Raw genomic sequence first — 13,997 nt, forward strand, 5'->3', positions numbered from 1 at the left:
TTTTAATATTTCAAAAAAGAAAATCAAAAACTGAACCAATCGGAAGTGAACTTAGTTCAGGTTCTATTTGGTTAGGGATGCGGTTTGGTTCAAATTTGATGCACACTCAAAAACGGTTCAGTTAAACACCCTTGATCGCAACCTCTTGATTTATAAATAATAGTTATCTTCTTTTGATACACCCAATTAGTTTAAAAAAACAAAGACAAAGCAAAAAAAGAAGAAGAGGACGATGTCTCCTATTGAATTGGTAATATGACGAGCCCATAAATTAAAGAAAATGTAATTTCAAAATCACACCCGTAATCTCTCGATGAATTAAGATTGACGACGCGCATAAATTTAGTTAGGAAGCCCCGTCTCTTAAAATTTCCCGACAAATTGACAATTGCAGTGCCCGATCATATCGCATTTCAGACTTTAGTCCACGTTATAATAATAATAATAATTAATAATAAAGCCCCAAATCACAACTCGAAATCATCGTGTAAAAATATGAGCCGCCTTGTCTCATGCAGTCTGCCGCAACTCGAAATCATCCAATTTTGCTGCTTCAGGCCCCACCCCTTCTTCCCAAAATTGGTCTTTCGTCCGATCTAACTGCGGTTCCGTTGGATGGTGAGTTATCCTCATCGAAGATGATGAGTTAGACTTGGATCGACCCAGGGCGGGCTCTGCTTCTATTCCAGAAGCGATTTGGGACGTCCCCTAGGGAAAGGTTGGCATGCTTTCTGCATTTCATTATCCAGCGAATTTCAATTGTTCAGCCATAATTGTCTATGTCATGGTTGGAACTGAGTTCTCCAGATTGTAGCGGTGGTAGACGATGAGGACAGTGAGAATTGAGGGTGATCTTATGATGACACCGCCTGAGGCTATGGATTCTGTTGTGAAATACGGCACTTCGGGATTTGGAGCGCTTGCAACTTCCTCTGATGGTGCATCACGGGGAAAATGAAGACAGGCTTCCCACTGCAATCACTGTGACTATGGTATAATGTTGTAAGATGTTTAAATAGTTTCGTCAATCAGCTCCTCGTACCTTGTAATGGATGGTAATTAGGAGATATTGTTGTAGGACGCCAAGCATGGGACAACTACAGGCGTATCAGCGCGTGACAGGGCAACTACAGTTTTGGCTCTTGCATCTAGAGATTCCAAAACCTGAAGATTTCGACAGGGGGGACATATTTTCCCATGGAAGTACTGGGAGGGGGGAGTCCTGAAAGAGCTGGGCATACAGAGACTTCTGTTGACCTCGCTGTGTTATCTGGATTGGAACCTGTGGCAGATCTTTGTGAGGTAGTGGGTGACGGTGGCCCCATGGCAAGAATACCAAAGCTTCGCAAGTTTGCACAGCGGGAGAACTTGAAATTGTATCTATTGAGAAGCTTCTTATATTGTATGAGCGAGAAATGATTTCAATTCTCATTAGATGCATAAATTTACAGGTACCGCCGAAAAAAAAAGATAAATTAGCTGAACACATTGCTGCTGCCAGATTACCAACAATGTGGGGTCATTCACAGCCCATTGCTATAGATCGTTGGTAGACGGAATTGAGCACATTGCAATGGTCATGGTGAGATAAATTATGAATTAATTGCTAAAACTGTTCGAAGAATTAAGAAACCAATAATAGCATTGTTTCGAATAAATTAATTGTAAACTTTGAGAATAATGTTCGTAGCAGTGTGTTTTTTTTTTATAACATAACTTCAATTTGTGCTTCATCTTATGTACTTCCAGTGCATGATTTGTTTGATATTATTTTCACTGAAACTGGCTGTATTGAGAAATTGATGGTATCTTTTAGGTGGAACGCCATGAAATTTATATTGAAGTTTGTTAAAAAAATGTCTAATCATGTGTCAATCATAATTTGGATAACGAAATTTATGTTGGCTAACAAGGTTGTTTGGACCAGAATTTTTTACATCAAGAGGAATGATTGTTAGGATATTCTTGAAATGAGGAGAACAATAATTTATTTTTCACTAACAGTTTATGAAATGATTGAAAATGGGGCTGTATGTGTGCGCGATTGATATAGGAATGCCATGATTTTGATTAAAAATAGTGTCCTTAATTTTTCTTATTTAATGTTTTGTGTCCTCCCTTCAAACAGCCATATTTCTCCTCATGTGATTCAGACTTTGTAGTTTATCATCTGAACAGGGTGACATTGGAGATGGTCAAGATGTCCTTGTGAGGGTGCACTCGGAATGCCTCACAGGAGACATTTTTGGATCTGCTAGATGCGACTGTGGCAACCAGCTTGCACTCGCGATGCAGAAGATAGAAGCGGCTGGTAGGGGCGTGGTGGCGTACCTCCGAGGGCATGAAGGAAGAGGCATAGGTTTGGGGCACAAACTACGTGCCTATAACCTGCAGGACGATGGGCGTGACACTGTGGAAGCAAATGTGGAGCTTGGATTGCCCGTTGACTCTAGAGAGTACGGATTGGTGCTCAGGTACTTCTTACTTAAGTGAGAAACTACTGTGAGAAATACTGCATAATTTAGCTTCTGAATGTAGTTGGATCATGGTCATTGTCATTATGCTTTATGGAATTGAGAAGATTAATAAACTAATATCGTCAATCTGAAATATAAGGTAGTTGAATATCGGTGACTGTTTCAGAAATTGAACATAATTTGTAGGGTTACTAGAGGAAGCTGATGACTAAAGCAGAGCTTCAAATTCTCATCTTAAAAAGACGAGATTTGATTAGTCGAAGGACTCACTCTATCATCAAACTTTTCATAGCATTTGACGCCTTTGTATTGGTGCTTAACATATTGAGTAATACTGCAGATGTTGCATGACTTGGGAGTCAGGACAATGAAGCTGATGACGAACAACCCGTCAAAGTTTGTGGGGCTTCAAGGTTATGGCTTGACTATTTCTGGGAGAGTCCCTCTGGTAACTCCAATAACAGAGGAGAACAAGAGATACCTGGAGACGAAACGCTCCAAGATGGGGCACATCTATGGTTCGGAAGTCAAAGCCCGCTTCAGCAATCTCATAGAAAAAAGCAAGCCGAGCAGTGATGTTTCTTCTGATCTGGCTGTGTCTGACTAAAAGGAGCAGCTGAATGTTCGACTGCTAATGACTTATTTCGGGGGACACAAGAACATTCGGATAACTGCTGACCATGAATTCTGGAAATTTATGGCTATTCAAATTATAATTATAATAAGGTTCAGTGTTGTTCTATTGATGTCGTTCATCCATTTTGTAAGGCAAAAAGGAGAAAGACTAGCCCTTTTATTGGAACTTCCGTTTGTGTTATTGCTTGATGGCAAGATTTATCCTTTATTCACCTTTCCTTGAATCTGTTTGTATTGATCTCTAGAGACCATTGCCTATTTCATGAAGACAGAGCTAGCGCAGGACATTCTTTCCTTCCTTTTCGGTGACCACCACATTGGTGACATATTTACTTGGAGGAATATAATACTGTTAGATCAACTCTCCAAGCTACGTATGAGTTGGATTTATACTTTGTTGAAGAAAGACACATGTACCCGGAATTTTTTACGATGCAATTCTCGTGTAATGGTCGGGAAACACATCACCATTCGGTCACTAGCAGCAGAGAGGTTTGCTTTCTTTGATCTGATTAACTAAACAAAACACCGTGAAGCAGAGATTTTTCTAGGCATACTAAAGATCGACATTCCTTCTAAAAATGGAGACTTTGAATTCAATGTTACCAATTCCAACGAGCTCGAACACAATCGGCAGAGAGCTTACCCAAGCTGTGACAGCCCTAATACTATAGGGATGAGGGGGTAATACGATTATCCTTACCCTATAGGACGTGGCCTCACACTATTATCCAAATATCCAGCTCCTAATAGTTTCCATAATAATACTCCTGCTCTATCGATCACTAACTGAGACATATGAAAAACATGATAAGAAAAAAAAAATGAAATACCACAGTCCAGTGAATAATATATTTCTTCTAAGCCAATTGAGCAATCACTATGCACTTTAAACACAAATATAACTCACTTTCACACCCAAAAAAAAAAAAAAAAGAAGAAGAAGAAAGAAAGAAAAGGAATTGAACAAAGCTTCAAGTCTAAAAATGTAATATTTCTTACTTTAACATAATATCTTCAAAGCAGAAATATTCAAGATAATAACAAGCAAATACCAATGATCCAACCCATTGGTCAATCTCATAAAAACACACGTCAATGATCAATTCCATTTACCAATCTCGTAAAACATACATCAATAGTCCATTCCATCAATTAATTTTATTATGCACAAATGGTTTGCCTCATTAATCCATCTCATTTGAAACTACATGTCGATGGTCCATCTATCAATCAATATTTTGCTCAAGTATCAAACCATGATCACGTGTAGCGCCCGTGACAAAGCGATCAAGATTCCCCCATCAATAGTCTGCACAAATGGTTTGCCTCATTAATCCATCTCATTTGAAACTACATGTCGATGGTCCATCTATCAATCAATCTTTTGCTCAAGTATCAAACCATGATCACGTGTAGCGCCCGTGACAAAGCGATCAAGATTCCCCCATTGGTTAGGTCTTCATCTATTATTAGCCGGCGGCTTGCCCTATAAGGATATCATAGACTACCATGTGCATACCCATAGGTTCATAGCGACATGAGTATCAACACCAATCCATAACAACCTCCATTATTTACAAAGCCAAACCAAAATCTAAGTTTCATAGATCAAAATATTTAATCTTTTTGCAATTCGGCTCATTCACCAAAAATAATTTTCGTAAAGTATTTCTCAAATCATTTTAGAACTTGTTTTTTAAAGCAAAATAAATTTCACATACCTTTATACAACACATTTCATAGATCAAATTGTAGTAACCTTTTGCAATAACTTGCAAACCATTCACAAATACCAAATTGTAGTAAACACTTGATATAGATTTTATGCAACAAAACATGCTTTATACATCAAATCTCCATAACTTTTAAGACATGCGTTTACAAACTCATAGAAGAAATACTATCCGGGGAAAAGTCGAAAGTTAACTAGAGTGATTACTCAAGTCGACGCAATCAAATTCCTAGTAAATGGCTAAAAAAAAATATCAAAAGATCAAATGAAACGATATTTTAATAAATGATTTGACTATACCGACCAAAAAAAAATGACTTGACTATATACCTATATGCCAACAAAAAGCTCGCTGCTAGCATAAACCTATTATTTTCCGCTAAGTGTGGCTCACGGATTAAGCCTCATCGTGCCATAATTTTCTCCATAAAATTCTATTTCAAGGCCACTTACAATTCTTAGAAAGCTCTTTTGATGTATTACAATAATTCCAACTCAACTGCTCCAAGAACTTACCAAAAATAGCTAAAATTCAAGCCCAAAATTACTATTCAATACTATGTCCAGAAAGCATGCCAAACTTAACCAACGAGTAAATCGATTTAGGTATTAGGCGTAAAAACTCTTTCCGAGACTCATCAATGATCAAATAATTAATTAATCTTGATGGGGTCTAAGTGGTCTAGCTTTGCATGCCGAGCTAAAGAAGGGAATCGCTTTTCTTGGCCCACTCAGTTGAAACCGTGGCTCGGCGGATCTCGGCAGACTGTGCCGTGAGGCCGAGCGCCAGCTCAATGATTAGGGTAAAAGCAACGATAATTCAATGAAAGTCAAACCGGCATCCTCCGCGTTAGGTAGTCAACCTACTATTTCCTGTGTTAAGTCCAGATTAATCTAGGCATTTAATAATATTATTGCTGGGAACGTCTTATTAGTAATTACTATATATAAGAAATGGAAATTAGATATTGGGTATCTGCTACAAATTGAAGAACTTTCGCCTTTGGAAATTCCTTAGCCGTGAGTCCGCATTTTTATGGCGATCATATTTAATTTTCTTTTTTTCTGATAAAAAAATATTTAATTTTCTTCAGCTAATATATAGGTAACATTTATGATTCTTTTGTTCTAACTTCTAACTGCATTCACTGAACACGCAAACGAGAACACAAGTTTACAGCCAAGAAGATAACCCACACACGTCCACAGCCGAGACTCGAATCATAGAAAAATGAACGCCAGCCGAATGAACCAAAGACGAATGTTATATATAACACGACTACCTCAGTGTTTCGATTCAAAACGTTTCCCTCGAACGAGAACACATCTAGACATTATCACAAACACATGACAGTTCGAATACGCAGCACAGAGACAAGTTCAAGCGAGCTTGATCGAAGCATTTCGTCGAGCACGTAGTGAGCGTGACATGAGGAGAAGGTAGGCATACCCGTGACCCATACTAAGACCGAAATCCAGTTACAATGAGCAAACGAAATCAGAACGAGCATGAAAACCAACAAGTCTCAGCCATTAACGAAGGACATTAACGCGCGTCTAACTTGGGCATTTCATGGAACACTTGGTAACGCTACCGAAATGGAAGCAAAGCTGGGCTGATTGAAGTTCGGCTACATACCAACCAAAACAACACGGATAGGCAGACGGGCGTTAAGGCAACTGGAGAAGGCAGGCAAACGATTTACTGAAAGAAGCGTCGGCCGTGGGTCGCTACCCGGCTCGACGATGGCGACCGAAAGGCGAGCCCGAAACGAGTCGGGCTATGGCCAGCCGCCTTTGTGTCGTCGAGCTAGGGTCTTCGGGAAAGGCATACTTAGACCAAGGCAAAAATCGAAAACCCATTGGAGGCTTCGCGCCGGAAGAAACGGAAGCCGCGAGACTGAAGGCATCGGCCGAGACTCATCACTCTCAAACTCTCTCTCTCTCTTCTCAGTCTCTCGCTCTCTTGGATCTCCTCCCCCGTTTCTCTCTGACCTAGCCCAGCTATTTATCGGTCGACGGAGAGCTTCGACTGCCGGTCCATGGTGCGCCGACCGGCCTCCCTCCGTCTTGGCCGAACCGGCGTCATATCCCGTCTTCTGCTCGCAGACCTCTCTACGTTGGCCAGGCTTACGGCCTCGAGCTCCTCAGCGCATTGAAGTCGCGTCCCATCCGTCCGGGTTTCTCGGCGGCCTCCGCGCTGCTCCTGTCCTTCGCGCGTGCGTGAGTTGCAGAGGAGGGAGGGAGGAAGGAAGGAAGGACCGAAGGAGGAGAAGAGAGAGGGCCGGGCCGCGGAGGGTGGAGCGTGCTAGGGGCGAGATGGGCCCTGGGCCCACTCGAGGGGGAAAGCAAAGAGAAGCGGGGTGGGGCGAAAGCCCAGCCCCCGAGCCCCCTTGTCTTCTCCTTTCTTTTTTTTTTTAAATTAATTTTTTAAAATTTTTAAATTCATTTTTTATTTATTCGAAATGCAGTAAAATAAGGGAAAAATAAAAATGAAAATTAAATAATCCAAATAACATCAGTACCCATGTGATGCGAAAATCCTTTTTGTTAGGGCCAAATTGGTTCCTAATTTTCTATGTAATTTAATTTTAAATATTTAACCAAAATTATGTCAACAGGTCTTTTATTAATTTTGGATAGGAAATAATTGATAAGAAATTTAAAGAGACCAGAGGCAATCATGGCTTTAGCCATGTAAATGTAAGGAAATATAAATTGGGAAAGTAAAGATAAAAAAGAAAAAGAAAAAAGAACGTTGAGCTTTATGATTGATTGAGCGGGATTTACAATAAATACATTTGTGGTATTTATAGCTATCTACGGACATTTACATACAAGAAATTATACCACAATCTCCTAGATTAAGCAACAATTATCTATAAGAAGTTACAAGTTAACCATCCGGCCATTATATTCTAGCGTCAATTCATTGTTACTACCTTCGAGTTCCAACACCTAGTAAAACCTATAATGACAATTGATGATTTTATCGACTATTGAAGGTTCTCATAGACAACTGATGTTTGGTGTTGATAATTATGTTAAAGAGTTATCGATTGTTTTGACCAAACTATCTAACAACTTATTTGTTGACAAAACTTAGCCTTTTTTTTATGTCAACATATACCCATTTTTATAAGAATTGAATGATTCATTGATTATTCAACTTGAGATGCATTACCATAAAAAAGAAGAAAAAATATAACGGAATGTGTGTAAATGATACAATAGACATTTATGCGATGCTCAATAACAAATATGTAAGCATTCACTAGTTTGGCAAGTTTCTTTGTATAGCAGTGACTTAGATATATATCTAATGTCAAATGCTCTTTTGAGCTTAGACTAGTCTATCCAAGGAAACAATCGTAAAACAGAGTCTTGGCTGCACCAGTTAGACTTGATGATAATGTATTTTGAAGTGTGTGGTCGAGCAAACATCATCGTCAGTCACAAAGCACTCCTGTTTTTTGCACCTATTGTGGATTTCACTGAACATTCTTATTGCCCCAACGGATCAGATCCTTAAGAATTGTTTTCTCGTTCTTTATCCACAGGGAATGCCAAAAAAATTCTTGAGAAAGTTTGGGAGAATCTTGCAAAAAGGATGCTCCTGATGTTAAAATATGTAATATATTTTATTATTCTAAATATGATTCCATATTATATTCCCAATAAATTTCCTATATAAATTTCAATTTATTGCCCAATTTATTATCCACGTGTATTAAGTGATATTTGCCCGTTATTATATTACCATAATAGTCTTGATGGAAGATACCGGTAACGTAACCAACAGAATAAAAATGTCAGGTCGTCTGGTTCAAACCCTCATATACAGAAAAACACACCATTAGGTTTGAAGGGGATTTGACTAGTAGAATAGGATGTACATTTTCTATATTGCAGATTGATCGTGCTGTGTGGATCCATCAAAGGTTTTGAGATTTCCCACTTCCAGATTTCATCAATGGCTGGAGGTATATTGATATTTATGTTTTTGCTATTCGATCCCGAATTCTGTGTGAATTTACCTATTATTGATAAATCAGAATCTCCAAGTTTTTAGTTTATATTCATTCTAACAGTTGGTATTAAAGCCAGATTTGCAATCTCTACCTTGGTGAAACTTTTTGGAATTTATTTTTATTGAATTATATGTGGGTAAATTTCGGATTTGTATATGGCTTGGATCGGAATTTAGAATTCTGGTCAAATTCGGGCTACCCACCTCGCGATAATGGATCTGAATGATCACACCGCCATTAGGAAGAGAAACCCTTAAATTTTTTCAACATATTACTGATCGTCGAAGGTTAATCGAGCGGTGAAATTTTGGTGGTTAGGGTTTTATAGGGCAGATTGTTTTTGGCTTAATTCTGGTCCATACATGGTCGTTTTTGCCGGATCTCGAATTTATTCGTGCGTTCCGGCATTCTCTTCGAAACCCATAAACCAATTTGGTCGGACATGGGCTGTGGGAGAAGACCCCGGACGGCGGAACAGAGGTGGTCGCGGCGGAAGAGAGCCTGAAAGAAGACCTCGGGTGTCGCACGCGCCCGAGAGCGGCGCAGGCGCGTGCAACGCACGCGCCCGAAGGGCTGCGGTGGGCGCATGTGATGCATGCGCCCGAGAGGCTAAAGCGGGCGCGTGTGTTGCACTCGCGCCTATGATTTATCAATTTTGCCCCTCCGCCTTTAGTAAAATTGCGGTTCTGCCCTTGCCCGCGTAAAATTCTGATTTTGCCCCCAGGGTGTGTGGAAACTTACGCCCTTTTGGGCGTAAAATTCCTTTTTTACCCCTTAAAAGTAAAATTCCAATTCTGGCCTTGCGTGCAAAATTCCAGTTTTACCCCTTTTTGCATGTGATTTTACTGTTCTACCCTAAAGTGCAATTTTCTGAATTTTTAAAAATAAAATTAAATGTCCGGTGATCCGTATATATTTAATTAATTAAGGTTTAGCCACAACATCTTTGATTATATTAAATTATATACATTAAGAGCCTTTGGATCACATATAGTTAAAGACAATAATTGTAATTATTCACATTAATATTATGAATTTTATCCCACAGTAATTTTTAACATATTAATGTGATTAATTAGGATGAAATATTATTTTATCTTTCTTAATTTACCCACAAGGATTAAGGAAGGGAATATAATTTGATAGTTTCATCATGAAGTAATTATGAATCAATTTAAATTAGAAACTTAGCCTACGGGTAGTTTTTGATGTTATGTGATTCATATTTTAAAACATGTTTTACATTGGTAAAATATGATTTAAGTTTATTTGCCTCAAATATATTGATACATAAGTTTTCTTTGATTATGATGCAGTATTACCACCTACAGTTATTTCTGGTATAATTGTTCCCAAGCTTAATGGAAATAACTTTAAAGAATGGAGAGAATTAGTTCTTCTTCAATTAGGGTGCATGGATCTTGATTATGCTTTTAGGTCAGACGAACCACCTGAACCTACTGAGAATAGTACTCATACTGAGCATACTCATTATGCTCAATGGGAGCGGTCCAACCGTCTCAATGTGATGTAGATAAAGACAAAACTCTCTGCTAGTATTCGTGGTTCAGTCATTCAGTATAACAATGCCAAGGAATTGCTGAAGGCTATTGATGCACAATTCGAGTCTTTAGAGAAGGCGCATGCCATGACTCTAATTATGAAGTTCTCATCATTGAAGCTTACCGGTGTAAGAGGTGTGCATGAGCACATCATGAAGATGAGGGACATTGCAGCTCAACTAAAGAATCTTGAGGTTGGGATATGAGAATCCTTTCTTATATACTAAATCCTAAATACTCTCCCACAAGAATATGCCCCCTTCAAGATCTCTTACAACACACATAACACTAAACGGTCAATTAATGAACTCATGACCATGTGTGTTCAAGAGGAAGAAAGGCTACTAATGGAGAAAGGAGAAAGTGCTCATATGGCAACACGGGATAAGTATAAAGGGCAAGGCAAGCAAAAGGGAAATGGTAAGATGCCTCTACCTCCCCAATCTGGCATTAAGAAGGAATCCAAGTGCTTCTTCTGTAAAAAGAAGGAGCACATGAAGAAAGATTGCGCCAAATTTAAGGCATGGCTCAAAAAGAAAGGTAACCAACTCACATGTGTATGTTATGAAACTAATATGGTTGATATGAGTCACAACACTTAGTGGATTGATTCTGGTTCTACAATCCACATTTCGAATTCCTTGCAGGGTTGATATCATGAACAAAGCATCTATTCGAGAAACAAGATGCGCTCGCGTGTGAAAGCTATTGGGACATGCAGATTAGTTCTCAATAGTAGTTTTGTTTTAATTTTGGAAAAGACCTTTTATATTCCTAGTTTTTTTAGGAATTTAATTTCAGTTTCAAGACTTGTACCTTTGGGATACTCCTTTGAATTTTCAGATTTAACATTCAATTTATCGTATAAATCTGAAATTGTTGGGAGTGGTATTTTGTCTGACGGTCTCTTTCAAATTAATTTACAAAACAATGCCATTAATAATGCGATGCACATTCATGATAGTGTTGGATAAAAAAACGTGTTGTGAATGAGGATTCCTATATGTTGTGGCACCGGAGGTTGGGACATATCTCTATAGATAGAATTAAGAGACTAGTAAATGATTGAGTACTTAATACTCTAGATTTTACTGATTATGACACTTGTGTGAACTGTATAAAAGGAAAACAGACCAACAAGTCAAAGAAAGGTACTAAGAGGAGTACATAAATATTAGAAATAATACATACAGATATTTGTAGTCCAGATATGGACTCAAATGGTCAGAGATACTTCATTTCTTTCATAGACAATTATTCACGATTCATGTATCTCTACTTGCTTCGTAATAAGCACGAAGCACTGGATGCCTTTAAGGTATTTAAAACCGAAGTAGAGAAACAATGCGACAAGCAAATTAAGATCGTAAGATCGGCGAGAGGTGGAGAATACTATGATAGATACACTGAAGATGGACAAGCACCTGGTCCATTTGCGAAATTTCTTGAAGAGCATAGGATTATTGCCCAATACACTATGCTTAGTTCACCGGACCAAAATGGTATCACAAAAAGAAGAAACCGAATATTATTGGACATGGTGCAGAGTATGCTTAGCAACGCCAAACTTCATAAGTTTTTGTGGACTGAGGCTCTTAAAATGGTTGTATACATATTAAACCGAGTTCCAACCAAGGCTGTTCCAAGGACGCCTTTTGAATTATTCAAAGGTTGGAAACCGAGTTTGCGACATGTACGTGTTTGGGAATGCCCATTTGAAGTAAGAGTCTACAATCCACAGGAAAAAAAATTAGATCCAAAGACTATAAGTGGGTATTTCGTTGGATATACCGAAAAGTCCAAAGGATACAGATTTTACTGTCCATCTCACACCACTAGATTTGTGGAATCAAGAAATGCTAAATTTCTTGAAAATGATCTAATTAGTGGGAGCAATCAATTCAAGGACTTTGTTCCCGAAGAAAATCATTCAAATACTTAACCTTCCACCTCAGATACTGGATTGGTTGTTGCTTACAGCGCCCCTTTAGTTCAACCGGTCGCTGAGCAACCAATCATTGAAGATCCATAACCTGCTGATATTGATCCGGTAGACCAAACTGTTCAGCAATTACCAGATACTGTTGAACTTCCAGTAGAACAGCATACTCCTCAGGAGGATGTTGATATGACATTAAGAAAGTCTACTAGAATGAAAAAATCAACAATTCCTAATGACTACATTGTGTATCTACAAGAATCTGACTATAATGTTGGAGCTGAAAGTGATTTTAAGTCGTTTTCACAAGCCATGAGTTGTGATAAATCTAATTTATGGTACAATGCCATGAAGGAAGAGATGAATTCTATGGCATCAAACAAAGTCTGGGATTTAGTTGAGTTGCCTGATGGTGCAAAGGCCATTGGTTGTAAATGAGTCTTCAAAATTAAGAAAGATTCATTAGGCAATATAGAGAGATACAAAGCTAGACTCATTGCCAAGGGATTTACTCAAAAGGAGGGAATCGATTACACGGAGACGTTTTCTCCTGTATCCAAGAAAGATTCTCTTCGTACTATTTTGGCATTGGTTGCTCATTTTGATATGGAGTTATATCAAATGGATGTGAAAATGGCGTTTCTCAATGGAAAATTGGAAGAAGTGGTTTACATGAAACAACCAGAAGGATTCTTTTCTAATGCTGGTGAGCATTTGATATGCAAGCTTAAAAGGTCTCTATATGGCTTGAAACAAGCATCCCGCCAATGGTACTTAAGATTCCATGAGGTCATCTCTTCATTCGGTTTTAAAGAGAATGTCATGGATTAATGTATATACCAGAAGGTTAGTGAGAGCAAAATTTGTTTTCTTATGTTATATGTAGATGACATTTTACTTGCAACCAATGACAAGGGGTTGTTATATGAAGTGAAACAATTTCTCTCTAAGAGTTTTGATATGAAAAATATGGGTGAAGCATCTTATGTCATTGGCATTAAGGTCCATAGAGATAGACCGAGGTCTATTAGGACTATCTCAAGAAACCTATATCAATAAGGTCTTAGAGAGGTTTCGGATGAAAGATTGTTCACCAAGTATAGCACCCATAGTGAAGGGTGATAGGTTTAATTTAAACCAATGCCCGAAGAACAATTTTGAAAGGGAACAAATGAAGAACATCATATATGCTTCTGCTGTTGGAAGCTTGATGTATGCTCATATTTGCACTCGACCTAACATAGCCTTTGCTATGGGAATGTTGGGAAGATACCAAAGTAATCCAAGTATGGATCACCGGAGAGCTGCAAAGAAGGTGATGAGGTATCTTCAAGGAACAATGGGACACATGCTTAGGTACAGACGGGCGAACAACTTGGAGGTAGTTGCTTACTCGGACTCAGACTTTGCTGGCTGCGTTGATTCTCGTAAATCAACATGGGGATATATTTTTATGTTTGCTGGCGGAGCTGTATCCTGGAGGAGTGCAAAACAAACCTTGGTTGCCACTTCCACTATGGAGGCAGAGTTCGTTTCCTGTTTTGAGGCCACCTCACATGGTGTGTGGTTGAAAGGTTTCATATCGGGGCTTAGAGTTATGGATTCCATTGCTAGGCC

At 38.7% G+C, this 13,997-nt stretch overlaps 1 protein-coding gene across 1 annotated transcript; it reads left to right on the plus strand.

Moving 5' to 3' along the window:
* Window positions 1-1,188: 1,188 nt before the first annotated feature.
* On the plus strand, window positions 1,189-3,084 carry LOC120295927 (probable bifunctional riboflavin biosynthesis protein RIBA 1, chloroplastic). The gene is made up of 4 exons (XM_039317542.1): window positions 1,189-1,302; window positions 1,452-1,582; window positions 2,179-2,466; window positions 2,818-3,084. Exons 2-4 carry the CDS (start codon window positions 1,574-1,576, stop codon window positions 3,082-3,084), a joined length of 564 nt encoding a protein of 187 aa, XP_039173476.1. The 5' UTR covers window positions 1,189-1,302; window positions 1,452-1,573.
* The last annotated feature ends 10,913 nt before the right edge of the window (window positions 3,085-13,997 follow it).

The sequence above is a fragment of the Eucalyptus grandis genome, chromosome 7, assembly GCF_016545825.1.
Source record: "Eucalyptus grandis isolate ANBG69807.140 chromosome 7, ASM1654582v1, whole genome shotgun sequence".
In the NCBI taxonomy this organism is placed as follows: Eukaryota; Viridiplantae; Streptophyta; class Magnoliopsida; order Myrtales; family Myrtaceae; genus Eucalyptus; species Eucalyptus grandis.

Coding starts and splice junctions, on each gene's coding strand:
- LOC120295927 (XM_039317542.1), top strand. Junction 2,467..2,817: donor ACTCTAGAGAGTACGGATTG/GTGCTCAGGTAC, acceptor GTAATACTGCAG/ATGTTGCATGACTTGGGAGT.